The sequence below is a fragment of the Dermacentor andersoni genome, chromosome 1 (assembly GCF_023375885.2).
Source record: "Dermacentor andersoni chromosome 1, qqDerAnde1_hic_scaffold, whole genome shotgun sequence".
NCBI lineage: Eukaryota > Metazoa > Arthropoda > Arachnida > Ixodida > Ixodidae > Dermacentor > Dermacentor andersoni.
This window is the reverse complement of record NC_092814.1, coordinates 190,042,937-190,063,381: the sequence shown is the minus strand read 5'-3', so window position 1 is coordinate 190,063,381 and position 20,445 is coordinate 190,042,937. Positions and strand designations below refer to the sequence as shown.

The window sequence follows — 20,445 nt, the reverse complement described above, 5'->3', positions numbered from 1 at the left end:
TTCTCAATCCCTACCAATCTATAGCTTAACTTCACATTTGTGCTTAGTGCGGCCCTCTAAAGTCGCTGCACTGCAGACGTCGGCAATAGTACTGGCCTTCCTCTTGGCCCGGGAGTGGAGCAGCGCATTGTTGGCGTTGGCCTCGCCCGGGTGCCGGTCCCTCCAGAGAGCGTGCAAGATGAGCGCGTAAGCCGAGCTCATCACGACCACGGGTACAAAGAAGAGCGCCACCGTGACGGCCGTGTAATAGAGCTGCTTGAAGGGCGACCGCGCTACGCATGCCTCCTCCACAGGGTCCCACTCGATGCGCTGCGGCCAGCTCTCGCCGCAGTACGTCAGCTCCACGTCGGTCCACTGTACGGGCAAGAAGGGCGATGGAGCGGGATGGGAACTCGGGTCCCTATTGACACACACACGCATAAAAAAGTTGTTACGCTAGAACTGTTCGTCAGATGCCAGATCATACTGGACACGTTATTATCGAAAGCGACGAGGCAATGGCAAGGACGCTATCGCGAAGGAAAAGCGTTGTGAATTTCACCTCCTCCCCTTTAACCAATATGTACTACGAAGCTGATATTGCTGCCTCCTTGCTATTCGCAAAATTATTAGCTACACCTGCCAATTCACGAAAGATGTTTTTACAGTGACTGCAGCGTGGTTTCAGACGTTTTAATGCTACGTGTTGGCAATTAATGACTATCTCGAACTGTATGGCATACGAACACGCTGCAGTCACACTAACGTTTATCTGGGAAGTGGCATCCTGCATCAAGCTGACCTAGAAAGAGTAATAATCATAGAGGAAGGGGGACCGTAACTAGGTGACCCTTGAAAACCGAAAGAAATGTAGAACAGTCCTCAAACATGTTGGCGCAACACAGATTTGAACCCTCATAAACAACTATGTACAAGTTCGAGCGCACCTGACCTGTAAAGTAGCAAACGCCCAGGAAATGTTATCGCTGAAAATAAATTTCGTCGCACACGCATGTACGTACATCTTTTAAACCTGCGCCTTAACGTTCATGCATGCAGAATTTTTCTTCGTTCTCACACGCTCTTATCAGTGTATTTTCGAGCCTCGGTGGTCCACAAGTAAAAGAAAACGCAACTTTGTGTGGCGCTGCTTTCTACGTTTCCTCGACGAGCAATCACGCGAAATAAGGCCCGGTGCGCCCATGTGGAACGGCACTGATGATACGCTCAAGCATGGGTGCGCCATGCTTGCATTTACCACTAGCTGGCACGTCACTGGAATCAAATCACAGCGCAATGCGTTTTGCTGATTCCAATTTCCCGTGTGCCTTGGAAAACGAATACTTACGCGTGAAAGAACCTGACCGTCCGTCGATGCAGATACCTTGAACTATTCTAGTGTTTCCTAACTGAACTGCAAGGTAGGTAGCGCTTATTCACATAATGAGAAGCCCTCTGCAATTCTATAGCTTTCGCCACATCTAACACTATCCTCCCCCCCCCCCCCCCACTCAAGAAGAAAGTGGAAAAATAAAAGAATAGAAACAAAAAGCTTTACCTACTCTTTTTTTTTATACCAGGAAAGAATAAGACTACTACATCTTCATTGTGTTTACTTATCTTTTTTGACATATGCAGAGCGCACTGACGGTTGACGTAATTCCCTTCGTGCAACAGCCTTCACTGTTGAACTTCGTTTTGTCTGGCTCCCGTACTGCCCTCTGCAACGCGGGCCCTATTTTCTGAGGTTTATGTGTTCTGCTTGGCCTGGTGTTTTCCAAGTCCAAAGCCAAATCACCTTTACCGAACGCTACACGGTTATTTGTGTTCGAGGGAGCTCACCGAGAGTTCTGCGCTTCACTTTCCTTTTTTGCATTATGCATCATGCGTCATGCATTATTCAAAAGTGCTTGTACGGTTCACGCGCAGGTCGTATATCTCATTCGTGGTTGTCAAAACCACGCGTATATGGAGTTAGCGATGCGCGTTACGGAGTGCTCGGTCACTGATGCGTTCACCATAAGGAAGCAGAAGCTTTCACTAGCATCATTACCATTACCATCTACCATTATCATCAATAACCCATAGTAACATCGCTCAAGAACACTTTTTTACCTCTTATGATGAAACTGCCAATTTAGCAAGGACAATTGCATGCCTTTATGTTTCAAGCTTAACCATAGCGAAACCAGTGGAAGTTTTTAGGGAATGGTGTCATGTGGGGCACGTGTTCACAGAGCATTTTGCTCCTTTGCGCCAAAGCTGGCGACGTTGGGATTATGTTTACTCAAAACGGAAAGTGATATTTTTAGGGATGTGGTCGAACCAGTTTTCTTTTTTGTTCCCTTCTTCTCGCCAGGAAATTTGCTGAAGGAGTGTCGCTACACGAATTTCTCATCAGCCGCCCTACTCGCAGCAGTTGGCGTTTTAATTTTGCCCCTGTATAGCGTCCTTTGCCTGAAAATATTGGTTGTAAAGGTGAAGCTTATAACAAGGTACCATCATACGCGAATAGTAAACGGTTCCCCTCTCTAAAATTTAATGTTAGGTGAAACAAAAGCACAGGGGCAGAAATAGTACATAGGGAAGAAGGAGATGAATCTAAAACGGGGAATGTAAGTTTTAGCACGAATACGAATACCTCTGTACAAGTAGTAAATGCTCATTGGCACTTAATAAACGGCAATAGTAAATGCTGAAACACTTAAAAGAGCTTAGCATTACTGCATTTTCGCGGTATTTGCGTAGTCAGGATATCTACGATTGAATGCCACGCTGAAACCATTCTCGTTCCGTGTTTTCTATTACACTTTCATTCACTATGGACGTAGTTCCTGAAGAACAATAAATCCCTCCCTCAAATTCAAGGATTGGTGCAGTCGGCAGGCGCCAGTATTTTTTGCGTAGACGTACCGCGTGTTCCGGCTGACGCGGGCCAAGCTTTGCTAATGTTACTTTGCTAATGGTGGTGCATTTTTCTGTGATCATTGATTAGTTATGCAGGCGAAATTAGCTGCCTAAATTTATAATTACTGGCGTAATTGCGTAGCTCGCGTGCCGAATTGTGCATATTGCATTCAAGAACATCATATTCAACAGTTTTCAACTTGCTGCATTTTCCCCGGTATATTTCTTCTATGTTTCAAAGTTGTGGCACAGAACTCGAAACCAAATACGAAATGAACTCAGTCCTGTGCGTTTCGCGCGCCCGACAGCAGCGCTCCCAAAAAGGATTTCAAAGAATCAACACAACTCAATGGCTGACTTCACACTGTTTTCAGCGCACTGACGGCGAAGACAAGCGTGTGGACACCCACTTGTGTGTGTCCACTCGCCTGTTCTCGATTTTCACCAGTGCGCTTAAAACAGTTTTAACTATGTCTTACCAACAATGCTGTACGTCAACGCTTGTCAATGATTGACTTGGTGCCCGCGGCAAAGTGACAAGGCGACGGCGTAGCTGTCGGCTGCTGCTACGAGCAAGCAGCCGCAGCTTCTTTTTTTTTTTCTTTGTGCTTCGCCTTAAAGGGTATTCCTTATCGCCACACTAAGCCGGCGCGTAATGCCCTAGCAAACAGCGGGACGCGGTTGCTTGCTCGTAGCAGCAGCCAGCAGTTACGGCTACACCTTGTCACTTTTTCGCGGTTTTCAAGTCAGCCATTTATTAGTGTAGATTCTCTGAAATTCCTTCTGAAAATGCTGCCGTCGCGCGCGCGACACGCGTGGAATCGCCTTCGCTTCGCGTTCTTTTTCGCGTTTTGCGCCACAACTTCGAAACGCGGAAGAAATGAGCTGGGGAAAATGTAGGGGGTTGAAAACTGTTGACTATAATGTTTTCAAATGAGATGCACAGTTTTACACTCGAGTTTGCGCCATTATGCAATTGATTAAAATTTAGGCAGGTAAGTTTGACTAATGAGCCTATCAATGATAACAGAAAAATTCACCATCGTGCGCATGGTGACTGCTAATAAAACGCTGCTTGTCCCATCGTCGTATCTCGTGCCCCCCTCTCCCTCCCCCTTTTTTTAAACAGCTTGTACCGCGTAAGCCGGGACACGCTGTATAACTTGAACACTATACATGCTTAATGAGGATAGAGCGCCACAGTCGAGCGTCGACAGCGGGGTCGGAGAAAGAACCTTTAGTAGACGTAGCCATACTCCAGCGCTCATCAGCCCCATTTTCTGTTGTAGCGCTTCTCCTGTATTTCCCTACGTGCCAGGGGTAAGTTGCACGGCGTGCAACAATGTTCATTAACCGTGTCTGTAGGCACCCAACGTAATGAGCTATCACTCTAACTTTGTTCTCTACCGACACACATTTCCTTCTTTCCCCTGCGTGATCCTCTCAGTAATCACGCAGCGCCTGCTCTTCACAGTGCGAGCTTGAAAGTAAACGTTTATGCGAACGCGTTAGCAGTATGGCTGAAAGAGTGAACTTTGACGATGTATAGCTGAAAAGAAAAGGAAACTGCTAGTAATGACAGCGTTCGCTCTCCTAGTAAGGGTGGTAAAGGTTTTTTCATGTTGGTAAAAAAAAAAAAAAAATTCGACGACACCTAAAAACTTATGAATTGTGAATGCGCAAGCATTAATGTCCAATTGAACTCCGCTGAGCGGTCCTTCGAATTATGAATTCCTCGCGGGCAAGCGAATGTGTTGAGACTCTTGGCCAACGCCTCCTAGATAGTACAAGGTCGGCGCATTTAGATCCGTGACGTCATGCTACCTTGCTCGACTGCCATAAAATGTAATGCGCACGCTCCCGAGTAAGCCACGGTGATGTTGAGGTCAGCGCTTTCGTCATGCTCGGCTGCAGGGGCAATGGAAATTTTGGCCCAAGTAGCATGATGTCATAAAGTACAGTGCACAGGCCGGCTATCTAGGCGGCACTGGTTTAGTGTAGTGGGTAAGACACCCGGCTTCTGAGCGTGGGGTCGTAGGCTCGACACTCACACCAGCAATCGTTTTTTTCCTTTGAATTTATCCTGTCTTCTTATATATGAATTTGTTTATAGCGATTACCGAGGCGAAGTTAGAACACAGGCGAGAGCTGGCGCGGGCAACGAACGCGCGGATACGCGTTCCTTGCCCCATAGCGAGGGTGACGTGGCGTCGCGGCTATGCCCTCTCCCCTCATGCAGCACCTGGCGCGCCAAAAGGTGTTCGCTTTCGCCCGCTCTGCTTCGTCGAGGAGCTCACGCAACGTGGCGTCACAACCAATTAGAATTCAGGTGCTGTTTCACTGCTACAGACGCCGGCTCAACGGGCAATTTGATGCTTTCGCATCAATATAATATAGAACGAAAGGAAAAGGCCGATTTTCCGTCGAGAAATGACTTGAGCAAAAGTTTTGACTCTAATAAAAATTAACGGCTTTTCTTCCGCCATAACTTAGCGGGGCTGGCGTATTGCCTACTGGCTGGTGGTGCTGTGAGTGCTGAAGGTGTCCGAAGATCGGGCATTCCCACGGACATTACAATAATATCACCGTAGTTTTATCGCTCGCGGAAAAGACAAGCGCGGACATTACCTGTACGTTGTAGGGCGTCGTGTAGAGCAGGAGAGGCGAGGCGACGGTGGCCGACAGGAGCCACACGGCAGCCAGCACTCCGCCCGTGCGCTGCTTGGTGATGCGTGCGCGGAACGGGTACAGGATGGCCGTGAACCGGTCGCACGAAATCGCAGACAGCGTGAGGACGCTGCACGTCACGGCCGTCACTGCGAACAGCGGAGACGCACACTATGTAAGGGCGTGCACGCTCTGTCTCTCTCGCTCTCCTCGCTTCGGGTTTATGGGCGTACAGTAGACCCACACCGCTAAGTACAGCTAATCTAGTTACTGGCAATAGGATCAACTACTGCTATAACACTACTTACTACTACTAGTAGTGGATGTAGTAGAAGTAGTAGCGAGTCCTATAGGACTAGCAGTATGCTGCTAGTACTAGAGCAGCACTAGCGTTATAGGTTACTACTCTTACTACTCAAGCTGTTTCTGTTCGATTTCTGCAAGCAGCCCTCCACGATTGGTAAAACATTGACGCGCACACACACACACGCACACACGCACACGCACGCACGCACGCACACACACACACGCACGCACGCGCACACACGCACACACACACGCACAGGCACGCGCGCACGAACGAACGCACGCACACACACACGCACGCACACACACACACAAAATAACTATTTCCAATTCTACACCTTTGTTACCATCAGCCCTCTGCTATATGTCAAAGGTTTTCGGGCTGCGCCTACTTCGCCTGTTTGTCACGCGACGTCACAAAACTGCGATAACTCACCACGTCAAAGTGACGTGTACGCATTAAATATGTCATTAATATGCCAAACAAAGCTAGACTTTCTTAGCAAAAGCCAGAGATTGTCCCGTTCCGAAAGGAATAGAGGATGTCTGCTTACCGATCACTCGGACGTTGGCTACTCGGAGCTGCCGGGAAGCATGAATTTACTTGTGTCAATAAATATTTTTGAACCCTTTCGGCACGTTTATGTCATGCCGCTCCTAAATAATCTTCGCTGAGGGTCGGTTTTAGCGGCATTCTTAACCTTCCGTTGCACGCCGCCGCGATTTTCGACCAGCGACCGCAAGCTAAGCAAGAAGTGGGGCAATCGCCAGACGCCGGCACTCCCCTCCTCATCCACTTTCACTGCGCTAGCTCAGCCCCGCCGAACCCCTCTCCACTGGTGAGTGTTCTTCGCCTCTTGGCAGCTTATTATATAACCCTTTACTGCACAATTTTTTGCTTCCTCAAAATATTATTCATGGAGTTGTAGGGAAGCATAACAGTACCTGTACTCCCATAGAAACTAACTTTAGCGAATGTCTGTGGTTTCAATTTGCAGAAAAAGGGTATGTTGCATATTTGCAACAACGTGCAAATAAAGAAGTTGAAAGTAAAAGATAGATTTAGTGCGACTCATACTCAGATGCTTATTTGCACGAGACAATCATTGGTGCACCTATGATTTAGTGTGGAACAAAGAGAAGCACTTGTACATGCTTGTGCAGCACAGGTGGTTCCCACACTTCGTGCAGTACATCATGCAGATTCCCGTCCAGCCAGGAAACAATGCAGTGTTTTCGGGTTATTGTCAAAATGCAGAACATCGAAGCACAGACGTCAAGCTGTGCCCGTGACGACGTGACACGGCAACGTGCGGAGGCGCAGCGTACTTTTGAAAAGAAAAAAGGAAATTCGACCAGAGAATATCTCGTCCACATATTGAATCGAAACGGACTTACACTCGTGGCTGTCGTGACTAATTGAATAGTCACTGCCTTCACTATCAGGAGGAATTGCTGGGCCATACCAGCGTTTCGGAGCCATTTCACTATTCCGAAGAAAATAAACCATGTACACGTTGTTGCATTTGTGCAACATAGCAACGTTCGCTCGCCAGGAACAAACTATTCCGAAATTACAATGTTTTTTTGAACCTACAGAGTCAGAAGGATGTGGAGCATAGCGTAAGAATTTTTTTTGCGCTTTGTCTTATGGAGAAATACATTTACAATTTGCAAAACTTACCTATATCACTGCTCGCGGGCGCGCGCAGCCTCCGCCACGTTTGTTTTGGTAGAACATGCGAAGAATTAGCACAGATTGCAGCATAAGGTGTCGCGTTTTACAGACCAATGTTGCGGATATGCAACAACGTGTACATGCAGCTCCAAACTGACTTTGCTTCGGTTTTTAACGCCATTCATCAGAATGTTGCGTAAATGCAACAAGGTGCAGTAAAGGGATAAGAAAAACCTGTCAAGATAGGCATTGCTGTTCGTTTCGAAAGCAAACAAAGGTTGCCTCCTATATAAATGAGGCGAGCGTTTGATTGGGCCGTTCAAACAACGCTGCGGGACACTACTCGATGCTTGCGGCGGCGGTTACGCAAATTTGACATCAGGAGATCGGAATAAAGAAAAAGGTTGCAATATATTGACGTTATAGGCAGGGCCCCATATCTCTAACACTCCATGCTGTGGGTCACGAGTGTCTGACGTACAGATGCGGAGTGGCGCACGCCGCCCGGCATGTGTGGGCCATGTGTGCGTCCCATTAACGCTGCGCTACGACTGCGCTGCATTCCCGCTTAAGTGCATTCCACGTGGTTACCGATGAAAGAGGGTACGAGACGGAACGCACTTCGGCCGCGGTTACGGCGCTGTTATCGGCCACCGCGAAAGGGACGCACAAACGCTCCAACGGCGCACAACGCCGAGAGTGCGCCGTAACTGCGTTTCGTGAATGAGGCCGCCTCTTCGTAACGCGGCCAGACAGGCAAATTAGATGACACGCGTTTTCGCAGGCACTTCAGTGTCGACAGGCAGCCACGTTTTAGCGCCCCTTCGCGCTGTTCCACGTGGCAGGAAATGAGAGGCGCAAGTTAGCATATAATGAAAATCTGCGCACGTCCCTTGACCAGTGTATACCAAAGGACGCGCTCTAGGATCTCCGCCGAGCGTCCAACTCGTAGTGCTCGGTTAATAAAATCACCAAGCGGCGTACAATTTATTAACTCGGACAACAGTTATTTGTTACAACATAAATGAGATTTTTTTTGTCTCTTTGGATAAATAGACATAAAATCACAAAGAATAACCGTAATAACCTTGCCATTAGTATTCAGTGTTCATTTCATTAAGTTCTAGTGGTATATAAAATTTTTGTATCACGTTTATCAAAATTTGCGCGCACCCTAAGGTTAACTTTTGGCTAAAATAAGGCGTATTACCCTTCATATATTCGTTAATAGCATCGTTCACTGACGCGCTAAGCTACCTTTCAAGTTATAATTATCTCTAGAATTTTACGCCATTAAAATTTCTGGTGCGGCACAGATATTAGTCATTGTCCACGTTAGAAAATATCAGGAGCGCGCCGGAGTGTCAACATTTAGTTAGTGCTGTCCAAGCGCCACTCGACGTGCTGGAGCATCTAAAATACTGTTTACTTTCCATTACAGCGTGTTTCCAGGCTATATTGAACAATTTCCCTTTTTCTTTCTTATGCGATCAACATGGCATGCGCTTTAAAATATCGTACGGAACCAAATCGCAGGAATTGTTTTTTTTTTCTTCTCGACATCGACTGTAGAAAAAAAAATCAGATGTATAAAAGAACATAGCAAACAACACGCAGCGATTCGAAATACCTAGTTCGCATACGCTTATCTGAATGTAAGTGGTCGTAATTTGTGATAAAAAGAGTTCAACTGGAAAAAAAATTGCTGTTAGCTCGTTGTCATACTACAATGCTACGTAAAATATTGACGCGTATTAAAACGAGACTATCAATACGTGTGTCACATGCCTGATATACGTGACGTGCTCCAGCTGACATGAGTAACGCTTTGGCGTAATCTCCACCCAAAAGCCTAAGGACAATTCAACGCAAATTGCGTACCCAAAGATCATCACGCTGGCGCTGAGCTCGACAAGGTACGGTGCAGCATTGCTGACGCTTAGGTTGAATGCGTGTTGTGTGCGCTTATATGTTTGTTCAACGCGACAGCAGACCAAGCGAAACGTAAAAACGAAAGCTAAAAAACAAGTACCAAGGCCATTTGGAACTGGTGAACAATAGGGAAGAATTATGCGCGCAAGGACAAGTGAATAAGTAACAAATTAAGAATGTAGAGACGGGGTCTCGCTGCTAGCGCTAAAACTACGTGTCAGCTAGCTGGAACAAAAGATGGTTCACATTAGGCATGAATATGCTTTGAACACGGTTTTTCTGTCTCTATGCAGGGTGTCCCACGTAACTTTAGCGAAACTTTAAAGATATACAAATGCCACGTAGCTGCACAGAACCAAGGTAATGTTGTTTGCTGTCGCTTATTACATACATACCGCCTATTACATACATTACATCCCGCCTTATTACATAATCGGTCTTAATTATTTAATGAGCTTCTCAAATTAACAAAGGGAAAATGAGACATCCACCCGTTCTCCCTTTATTAATTATTTCTCTCCCCCTTGCGGGTTTCCGCAGAACTATTATGTCAACTTCTCAAATATTATAGTTAGACGAAAAGTGTCAGTGAGAAAATTGTAGAGCGGCATGAAAAATTCCCGATACATCTTTTTGTTGCTCGATACGCGCTACATAAAAGTTTTTCCAGGCATGAAAGACGCCCTCGAATACAAGCAGAACTGCCGCGCGACTGGCCGCGCGAGGGACTATATACGCTTTTCTTTTTGCGCTTTCGCCCTCCTCCTCCGCTTTCCTCCTCGCGCTCGCTTCGCTATCGTCGTCTTTAGTACCTCGCTGCGCTCCGCGCTCGCTCTTTCATCCTTCGCTGTGCTCGTTCGCTCGATTACGAGGGACGCCGGGGCCAGCACTCGCCGCAGGAACGCGCGGCTAGGAGCTGAGCTCTAAAATATTTTTGTTAAAGCATAACGACAAAGACGTAGTTCTAGCTGCTTTGAATGTAACTCCCGAAGTCGGTCGCTCAAAAATTCGCCTAACCACAGCTCCCTCCTCCCCCTTCCCCCCCCAAAAAAAACAAGCTCTTGCTATTATACTGCCTAATCCTACCTAGGTAAAAAAAGAAAAAGAAAGGAAAAGAAAAAAGAAACGCACGATGAGTTCCCATAACGAAATTTTCTGACCCCCTATGTGAACTTTGTTTTTGTAGGTCTCCGTTGTCGTTTCCCTACTTTTCTTCCACCAATATTCCAATCGCCTCCTACTAATCTCTATTGTGGACATGTTTACTTTCCCCCTGCTCTCGCTGAACCCAAGGGCTTCAAGGAGTCCATTGGTACCTAAATCAACCACTGGGCAGATATCTTCACATTGTAATAAAACATGCTCCATCGTTTCCCTAGCTTTACCGCAGCAAGCACATGCTTGCTGCTCAATGCTCAATGTGCCTGTACAGAGGAGCGCACCCTGCATTACTTAAAGGGCCCCTCACCAGGCCCCATAGCAAAGTTTAGTTATACGCGGGAAGTTGTTACGTGTCCTCTAGGGAGCATTCTGCCGCAAAAGGTTTTCCATTCGGCTCATTAATAGCCGAGATAGAAATACTTCAGTGCCGCGAACCCATGGTTTCAGCAGGCGGGCTCCACTGCCAAGCAAGACGCTCTCTCCACTCGCCCCGTCTAGCCTACGCAAACGAAATTCCTTCCCTGCGTTCTCCCATACCGGACCTCGAGGATCGCGTGACGCATGTAATTCTTTGCAAACATGATCGTTGGCACGCATTGTATGCTCTGCGCTTGTCAGTTCAAAATGGCCGGATCTGGTGAGGGACCCTTTAAACAAGGATTACAAATGGGAATAGGTTTGTTCAATGTATTAAGGCTCTATTCTTTGTGAAAAATATGACGTCAAAATCGATACAGCGGTTTCGAAAACAGGGGATTTATGGTGTATGTGTACTAAAGGAACATAATCCTTTTTCGTATCCAAATTGGACTGAAACAAAATAAGAGAAGGTAATGGTGAAACGTGAAAACGCCAAAGCTCTTTTCTAGGTTGTCTTAACATGGGGGGCCTAAGTTTCCTGTTTTATGCAAACTTTTACAAGGTTCTATCCATATCTATAGTCATTGAACTCTCGCAGCAGCAGACTCAAAGATCAAGTTTGGGTCATGAAAAAAATTGAGTTGCGTCTGTTTTAGCAACCTTATAATTAGGTATGCTCACAGACGCGAATGGAGAAACCAAACCTCTCTTTTGTTGATAATTCAAGGCAGTTTTCTGTGCCTGCCGAATTGTAGGCAAGAAAGGCATGATAAGTTCTCTCTTTACTGAAAGCAAAATATTTGATGCAACAACGCTTAGTTCCATGACGCCAAAAGAGAAGACTGCCTAGCTATGATGCCCGAAGATTAAAACAAAACAAAACAAAAAGAATAATCCTACGCAAATAAGACGTAGTGCATGTTCTTCGAATTCTTAAGAAAACGACCGTATTCTTTTTCAGTCCTTGAAATTTATTTGTTAACTCGAATCATTAGTTAACTTTCAATTTTTGTCCTTATTGTCAAAATGTGTATAAATGCGTAAGATCGTGACAGATGTCAAAAATATGTTTTCAGCAAAGTAGACATCGCGAGTTTATCATTAAAATTAAATTATGGGGTTTTACGTGCCAAAACCACTTTCTGATTATGAGGCACGCCGTAGTGGAGGACTCCGGAAATTTTGACCACCTGGGGTTCTTTAACGTGCACCTAAATCTAAGTACACGGGTGTTTTCGCATTTCGCCCCCATCGAAATGCGGCCGCCGCGGCCGGGATTCCATCCCGCGACCTCGTGCTCGCGAGTTTATCATTCTCGGGGCATATGAAAAAAAAAAAAAGTGGAATAACCCATCTCACAATGACTGCCGACGGTAATGCGATAAGAATTGAAGCAATGTAGCGGCGATAAACCGTACTCCCAAAAACACATTTATTTGCAATCTGTCGGGGGGGGGGGGGGGGTAGGCTAAAAATGTTGATCGGATTAATATACGCATGCACCACAGCGCCACTGGAGATCACAGCGTGTACACCTAAGAACGCCACAAAGAAAGCGCTACTAAACACCGCCTCCCAACCGCTGACGGTTGAGTCCCCCTGGCACTTTAGAATTAGAGTTCAGCATATCTGCATTCGAATTAACTGCGGCACGATTGCATAGGGCTCCTAATTCAGGCGTAAAGCTTTTATTCATTGTCAGCTAGAAGAGCGGGCGTTCTTACTTTTACCAGTTGGACATGCACCCGTGGAGTGCGCCCGCAGCAAGTCGATGGCGGTTAGATGTCATTAACCCCTTCACCCCCTCCCCCCTCCTGGCTGGAATGCGTGGCGCAGCGTGCTAAAGCGTCGGGTTGCTGTGCTTGAGGAACCTGTGTGACGTGGCTCGATCCCGTCCAGCACCGGAGCTGAATATCTCCTTTTTAGTTGAAGGTCGGGAAAAGCCGTTAGACACGGACACGCCTACCAAGAAAGCAATCGAAGCATCCTAATTAAGAACGCTAATCGCACTAAAATACTATGCATGTGCATGGTATTGTAATGCGACTGGTATGCTGTTTATGACTGGTCTTAATATTCTGATGTGACTATGCATTCCCGCGCACGGGATAGCAGCGCCATCAAATCAAATCAGACAATCTCGGTGAGAAAGCAAGCTGTTCATCTCAGACCGCTCCAAGACAGCGCGTTTCCTTGATGTTGATGCGCATTAATCGCCAGCTGATGTTGGTGCGGTCGGCGCGGCGTGGAAACAACACGCATGCTGTTATCGTCGCCACTCGGCCACGTAACAGATAAAGAGCCTGCTTTGCCACTGAGACTCGCGGCGCAGCTACCACTCTTACTCAGTAAGCGCGGGCTCGTAGTAACGTGGTGGCTTTTATATTTGGCGGTCATACTCTCTCGTGAAAAAAAAAGAAAAAAAAATATATATGCGCGTTCTGTACCTCGCATGGAAAAAAACGTCATGTAGACGTCTCTTACAATTCTCTACAACTCCCTAATTGGCACATTGGTGATTAGCACAACAAAAAAAAGCTAATTAATTAGTTTTGCTAACTAATTAGATGCCAGGGACTAATAAAATTACAGACGTTTCCTCAACAACGCACACCAAATTTTTTTCGCGTAGAACGATTTGTCACTTCTTTTATATGTTCGTGCACGATGGCTGGGACACCCTGTACAGGTGGAGCGACATCATGGATCTAATTAACAATGTGTATCTTACAACAATTCTCGCCACTGAGATTAGTGTGCAATAAGATGAGTGATAGGACAAGAGATAACATGTTACGTGCCGCCCATAAACCGGGGTGGTTGATCCAATTAGGATGACGACAGTTACAACGACGGCTCGTAACGGCTTAAATGTCGCCGAGCAGGGATCCAAACTCGGGACAATATTCGTTTCCTTACGGCCTGCGGCTGACGCTGAGAGCATTTGTATTCAATGTCACCACACAGCATCGTGAGCGAGAGAGGAGCCTATAATAGCTACCGCCTTAAATGGTGCACCGAAGAGGCTTAACGCTGCGCCAAATGACACTTTATAGCTATGAGCATGATCAGCATTCTTCGCATGCCTTCCACCAAAGCGGTCGCGGTAGCAAGAATATACCGCTTCCCTGTAGGTACTGCGAAACTTGAAGTTAAGGACCAAACGTTAAAATAAGCTGCTACGTAATATTTTTTTTTCTCAAGCGTGATTCAAACAAAGCGACGTCATCAAGATCTTTAGCTACAGGCCAGTGATGTCGAAAGGGAAAAAAATAATGGATGGGTAAACGAAGCACTGTTATGACACAGTGTGACCACAGCTCCATGGAAAGCAGCAACTTGAAGTTAAGTATAAGCTTCAAGCAGTGGCAGCGGCACCGAAAGCAGGCACTCTCGGTGAAATAGAACCATTTATTACATGGTGGTGTTTCGGCTCATATGCGCAGCGCAGCGTACTCATGGAACTTAGGTAAAAATTTTCATTGTTCTTTTGAGAAAGTCGCGAGGAATTTCCCTTTGCGACAAACCTAGCTGAATTGTAACAAAATTATTCAGGAAAGAATTTAGAGTACCAAGCTAAACGCGGAGCCTTCCATGCAAATGCAGTATTCAGAAACATCAAACGGAGTTGTTTCCAGTAAATAAGTAAATGGGGCAAATAAATAGATGGTGTTAAGTAAAAAAATTGACGAAATAAAGGAAGAAAGGCCAACATACGATGCAACGATCAAGTGGCAAGCTAGCAGACTTCTTGTTTATTTTTACATTTTTTTTTCAATATCCCGTGGTGGTCAAAATTAATCCGGAGTCCCAAACTGCGGCGTCCCTCATCATGAAATGATGTTCTTGGCATGCAAAACCCTCGAATTCATTCATTCATTTCTCTTTATTAATGAAGTGCTAACTTAGGCCGGTTTGTGCATGTCTCAAAATATGAGTAACAGCGCAAAGACTGAGACTGAGACAGGCGAAGAGCTGGCTATCAACCAATATTTTATTGCGCGCACAACAATATATACAGGCGCTTGAATAGGCAGGAGGGAGAGGAGAATATACCAAAGTGGGAATACATCGTCAGGAAGATAGAGATGATGATGAATATAAAAAAGAATTTAAGAGAGAAATATATAAAAACACAACTCTATGGTTTCCATCATCAACGTGCAAGATATGCGAGTTCCTTGGTGAGGAGCGGTATCGAAGGCACGCTCGCACACATGTCGCCTTTTTTGTCGACGCAAAATGCCTCGGATATCTCACGTGCACGCTGGTCACCATAGCACTTTAGTGTTTTGCATTGATTAAATAATGCCCAGCAACCACAACGGGAGCTAGGTGCGGCTATAGGTGGCTATACTAACTGGGTGGATGCCAACTCTTTTATCTCTCTAAATAGGTGTAGCGAGAAATTTTACATGTCTCCTTGAACAGTCGCCCCCAGTAGTGAAGTGCCATTATTTGAGGCGAAAGCAACCAAGGGATCATCTAGATGCATCCGAATCTTGGCCAATGTCACATAGTGGGTATGCTCGTCCATCAGAGAAAGAAAACCAAACTAAACCATCTCCCCCGATTCTTGGCCTGTCCCCCTCAGTGGGTCCGAGCCATAAAAGAGGATCATCATCATCATCATCATCATCATCATCATCATCATCATCATCATCACAACCATAATCTCCAACAGCGGCTTTGCGCCATTTTCTGGGAATAACGAGAACAGGGGGTGACGCGGCGTTCGGCAAGAGTGCACGTATCCCCTGCTGTGCTCTGGAGGATAGCCGCGGGTGACTGATACTTGGCGCGCAGTGCGGACCCACCGGCAGCCACACCGGTCTTGGTCAGCGACGGTGCTTCTCAGTACCCGGCGCTCGTTCCTCGCTGTCGTCGCATGCAGGCCTCATCCCGTGCAACTGCGCCGAGCCACCGCTTCGCGACTAATCGCCATTCGCCCGTCTTCGTCGTATACGCTATGGCGGCGCCATTCAGCTATCCACAAACGTCAGCGCTGAGAGGCAGTGGTGGGACAAGTTCGACTTGTATGTATACGATCCATAGTGTATACAAGGATGTAGAGAGTGGTCTTTTTTTTTTAAAGTTCGGCTGTTTTCCGTCAGCTGTATCGTGTAACGTGCGCGCACACTTCCGTTTGCTGCGGCTGTAGAACTGTGTGCACATGAATGACAGATGCGTGATATCGCTTTTTTATTTTTTGCCACTGTCCCCATCTGTTGCCCGTTGCATGACCAGAATCCGTTACAGTCAACGACGGTAGTAGATCAGAGACGACGGTCGAAGCCGTCTTCTCGTATGCTTATATCACGTCTACTACTCAGACCTCGGTGTTATAGCCATTGCTTTTGTTCGTTGACAACAAAAATGATAACACGGCTTCGAATATTGTCTCTGACCATTTAATGCTGTTGCACGTGACCATATATAGTTTTTAAAACAGATATGCCACAAAACAGGATGCCACAACAATTATCTCGGATACGTCCCGATCGCTTGCAGTATATACCGTGGACTGAAAGTTGAAATACTACGCGAGCTACGCGATAAGCCTTGTACGGATTGTTTGCACAAAATTTTACGGTCGGAAATCTTTGGTTACATTAAACTAAAATTTATTATTTGATTTTGTTATTATTATTATTATTATTATTATTATTATTATTATTATTATTATTATTATTATGCGTTAAGTTTGTACACTTATCATGGAAACTTTAAGGCAGTCGTATTCAAAGTAAATTTTGCTCCATTCTTTATGAGGCTCGTGTTCCGAGACACCCGCTGTGATTGCTCAGTGGCTATCGTGTTGGGCTGCTGCGCACAAGGTCGCGGGATCGAATCCCGGCCACGGCGGCCGCATTTCGATGGGGGCGGAATGCGTAAACACCCGTGTAATTAGATTGAAGTGCACGTTAAAGAACCCCAGGACGTCGAAATTTTCGGAGTCCTCCACTACGGCGTGACTCATAATCAGCAAGTGTTTTTGGCAGGTAAAACCCCAAATTTTTTTTTATTGTGTTCCGTGATATTCACACCGGAATTCGTCCCTAACCGTGGCTACTTTCGCACGCTGAGGTAGGAATCTTGGAGTGAAGACGCGCCCCGGAGGCTCCAGAGTGACGCAGCTCGTGCCGTAGTCGTTTATTCTTTTCGACGGGTAGCAGGTAAAGCGCAGCTGTTATCTCCACCCTGCTTTCGGATAAGCGCGCAGCGCCCGGCATTACTCCGAAGTACCGTCCTCGTCCATCTCTATTTCCCTTTTGAATCGTTTCCTTGACCTAGGATAGTTCATGTGCCCATCGACAAGCCAGATAGTTATGAAGCCCACGGCATATATATGCTTCCATTAGGCTAGCACGAAGGGCCGTCATTTCTGGGCACACCCGGCTCCGACCTCACGGTTTGAAGGATGAATGGCAACCAGTGCATATTTATAGGTCTTGATAACATGGAGGGCTAGTTAGGCTAGTTTGCTTCTTTTCCCAGTGTTGGCAGGGTTTGGGTACACGAGAAGAGAGAAGGGGAGCGAGGATTAAGATGAGGTGGTGTCAAAGCTGTACTTCAGGGGCCCTATAACGTAAAACTATTCCAATATGTTTCTATTCCAATCTCCTGACGTCAAATTTGCGTAACAACCGACGCAAGCACCGGGCGGTCACCTACAGGGTTGTCTGTACAGACCAATCAAACACTCTCCTCGTCCATAGGAGATCACTTTTGTTTGCTTGAAAAACGAATAACATCGCCTACACTGAGCGGCTTGTCGTATCTAATTGGCTGACAAGAGGCCAGGAGAACGCTCAAGGGGAGAGGGATCGGCTGGGGCAGAGCCAGTGCACTGAAAATCGATAACCGGATGAAGAGGGTGGTGCCGGCGTCTGCGATTGGTCGGCTTTCCCTTACTTAGCTTGTGGTGGCTGGTCGAAAATCGTGGCGGCATGCAACGGAAGCTTAAGAATGACGCTCAAACTGACCCTCACCAAAGAAGAGTTGTTGGCAGAATGAGGGGGTAAACGTGCCGAAAGTGCTCGAAAACGTTACACGGCCACGCAAGAAGCTTTATTATACGCAAATACACCCATGCTCTCCGGCAGATGCGAGTAGCCAGCGTCTCAGCGATCGGCGGCAGCCATCTTTTATTCCTTTCGGAACGGGGCAGCCTGCGGCTATTCCGAAGAAAATTCAGTTTTGTTCGGCATATTAATGCGTCTTTATCGCGTACACGTCACTGTGACGCCGTGAGTTTGTGCGGTTTTGTGACGTCGCGTGACATGCAGGTGAAGTGGGTGCAGCCCGAAAACTTTTTACCAATAGCCGAGAGCTAATGGCGAAAAGGGGTCGAATCAGAAATAACTGTTTTTCTTTTTTCTGTCAAATCATGCGTAATCAGTGTGTATACATCATATCAGATGGGGAGCTATCGCGGTTTTCGTGACGTCGCGTGACAGAGAGGTGAAGTGGGGGTGGTCGAAAAAAGTTTTTGACCAATCGTGGAGGGCTGATAGCAGAATTGGAATAGAAACGTTTGGAATAGTTTTACGTTATAGCACCCCAGGCTACATTAATGCGTCGCCTCTTTCTCTGCGGTTTGTCGGAGAGCCCAGGCGTCGAATGTATGCAGCGTAAAGGTTTCCCTGGTCTCCCTTGGAACAACTGATGTTGTTCCGTGGGTTTTCAATATGCCATGACTCCTTTACTATTTCATGTCATGCACTTTCTTTCTCCGCTTCTGGATGGATTTATGGATGGATGGATGTTATGCGCGTCCCCTTTGGAACGGGTCAGTGGGAAAACAAAACAAAAAAGGAAAAAAAAAACACGGAGAATTCCCATCATTAAACTTTCTTAACCCCTAGTGTGAACTTCGTTTTTGTATGCCTCCGTTGTTTGTCATTTCCCTACTTTTCTTCTACCAATCTTCAAATTGCCTCTTGCTAATATCTGTTACGGACATGTTTCCTTTCCCACTGCCCTCGCTGAACCCAAGGGCTTCAAGGAGACTAGAGGTGCAGAAATAGACCGGTGGGCAGATATCTTCACATTCTAATAAAACATGATCCATCGTTTCCCTAACTTTGCCGCAGTAAGCACATGCTTCTTCTTCCTTATTGTGTCTGGCTTTATAAGTGCGTGTTCTAAGGCATCCTAATCTCCCTTCGAAAAGTTATGAGCTTGCCTTTGAGTTATCATAAATTGTTTCTTTACTGATTTCATTTTTTCCTCGTTAGTATTTACTCATAGCAGGTTTCTTTTCCATTGCCGCCACTCATAAGATTATTTCAGCTGTCTGTCACTTTCCGCTTGACGTTCTTTGTTGCCATGTTGCTCACCATATCGGTCGCGTACTTGCTGGTAGGCTTCCTAGTTCTTTTCCTCCACTGTGAATCAATGTTTTTCTGTACAAATATCTGAACTCTCCCAGCGCATTCACTTTCTTCCATATTCCTCAGTCGTTCTTCGCAATCAATTTTGCTCTGAGATTTCCTCACTTCAAAACTTATCCATCCCATGTCACCCTGCACAGCTTCATTTGTAGTCTTCCCATGAGCGCCCAATGCGAGGCGTCCCACTGACCTTTGGTTGCCATCGAGTCATGATTGTACCCCTGAATTCAAGCAAACAAGTGCATTTCCAAATGTTACGCTTTTCCACATACCCCGGAGCACGTCGTACCAATTGTATTCCCATTGCGCTGTGTGTTTCATTATGGCCGCATTTCTCTTCCCCTTTGCTGTTATCGTTTTTTCCTGCGTTTCCATATATCTAATGCGTTCTCTTTCATGAAGATGGCGCCACTAGCGCCACGTGCCCGAGACGTGGTCTATCCTGTAGTCATTATCTGTTACTTCTGCAGAGATGGTCGGTCCCGTAGCGGGTTCACGAGGCTGCCGCCTGCGGATTGCATTTACCGTCGTGGTCTCTCGTTGGCGAGGGGATGCCTGATGAACGTCGTTGCATTGAGACGCAGAGAGGCTATGGTACCAATGGACGAACTTGAAACGAATTTAAAAAGGTGAGCGTTCGGTTCAAGCTCACTTCAGTAAGACTTATTCAGTGCGCCGGACGGACATTTCTGAAAAGAACGAGAACACGAAGCCATTGCTTCCTGTGGTGTCTCTTGCACTTCATGTCCGTGCAGTGCAGTGAAAAAAAAAAGTTTTTTTTCTTTTAGAAAACTGCACTGTCCTGTGTGAGAAAAAAAACGCCTTCGCAATAAATTTGGCGTCACGGAGGTTATACGTATACATACGAGAGAAACACTGATAGTTACACATCGCATGCAAATAAGCGGAATAGATCACGGAAAGAATTTCAAGGTACTACAGCTAGTCGCACGTGGTAGCCTTGGTGCAAATTATCTGCAAATTATCTGTCGCAGTTTGAAGCATCAAAAGTTTCAGGCAGCAGAAGTAAGGGGGAAAGGCATGAAAGGAAAAATACAC

The 20,445-nt window shown here is 46.3% G+C and overlaps 1 protein-coding gene across 1 annotated transcript in view; it reads right to left on the bottom strand.

The window, feature by feature from the left end:
* LOC126547042 (QRFP-like peptide receptor) overlaps positions 1–20,445 on the bottom strand; it is a 280,155-nt gene that overhangs the window by 20,584 nt on the left and 239,126 nt on the right. The window contains exons 3-4 of the mRNA XM_050194873.3: positions 5,515–5,702; positions 97–354 (exon numbers count right to left, since the gene is read on the bottom strand). Coding sequence (XP_050050830.1) covers positions 97–354; positions 5,515–5,702 — 446 coding nt within the window. The remainder of the gene's footprint in view (positions 1–96; positions 355–5,514; positions 5,703–20,445) is intronic.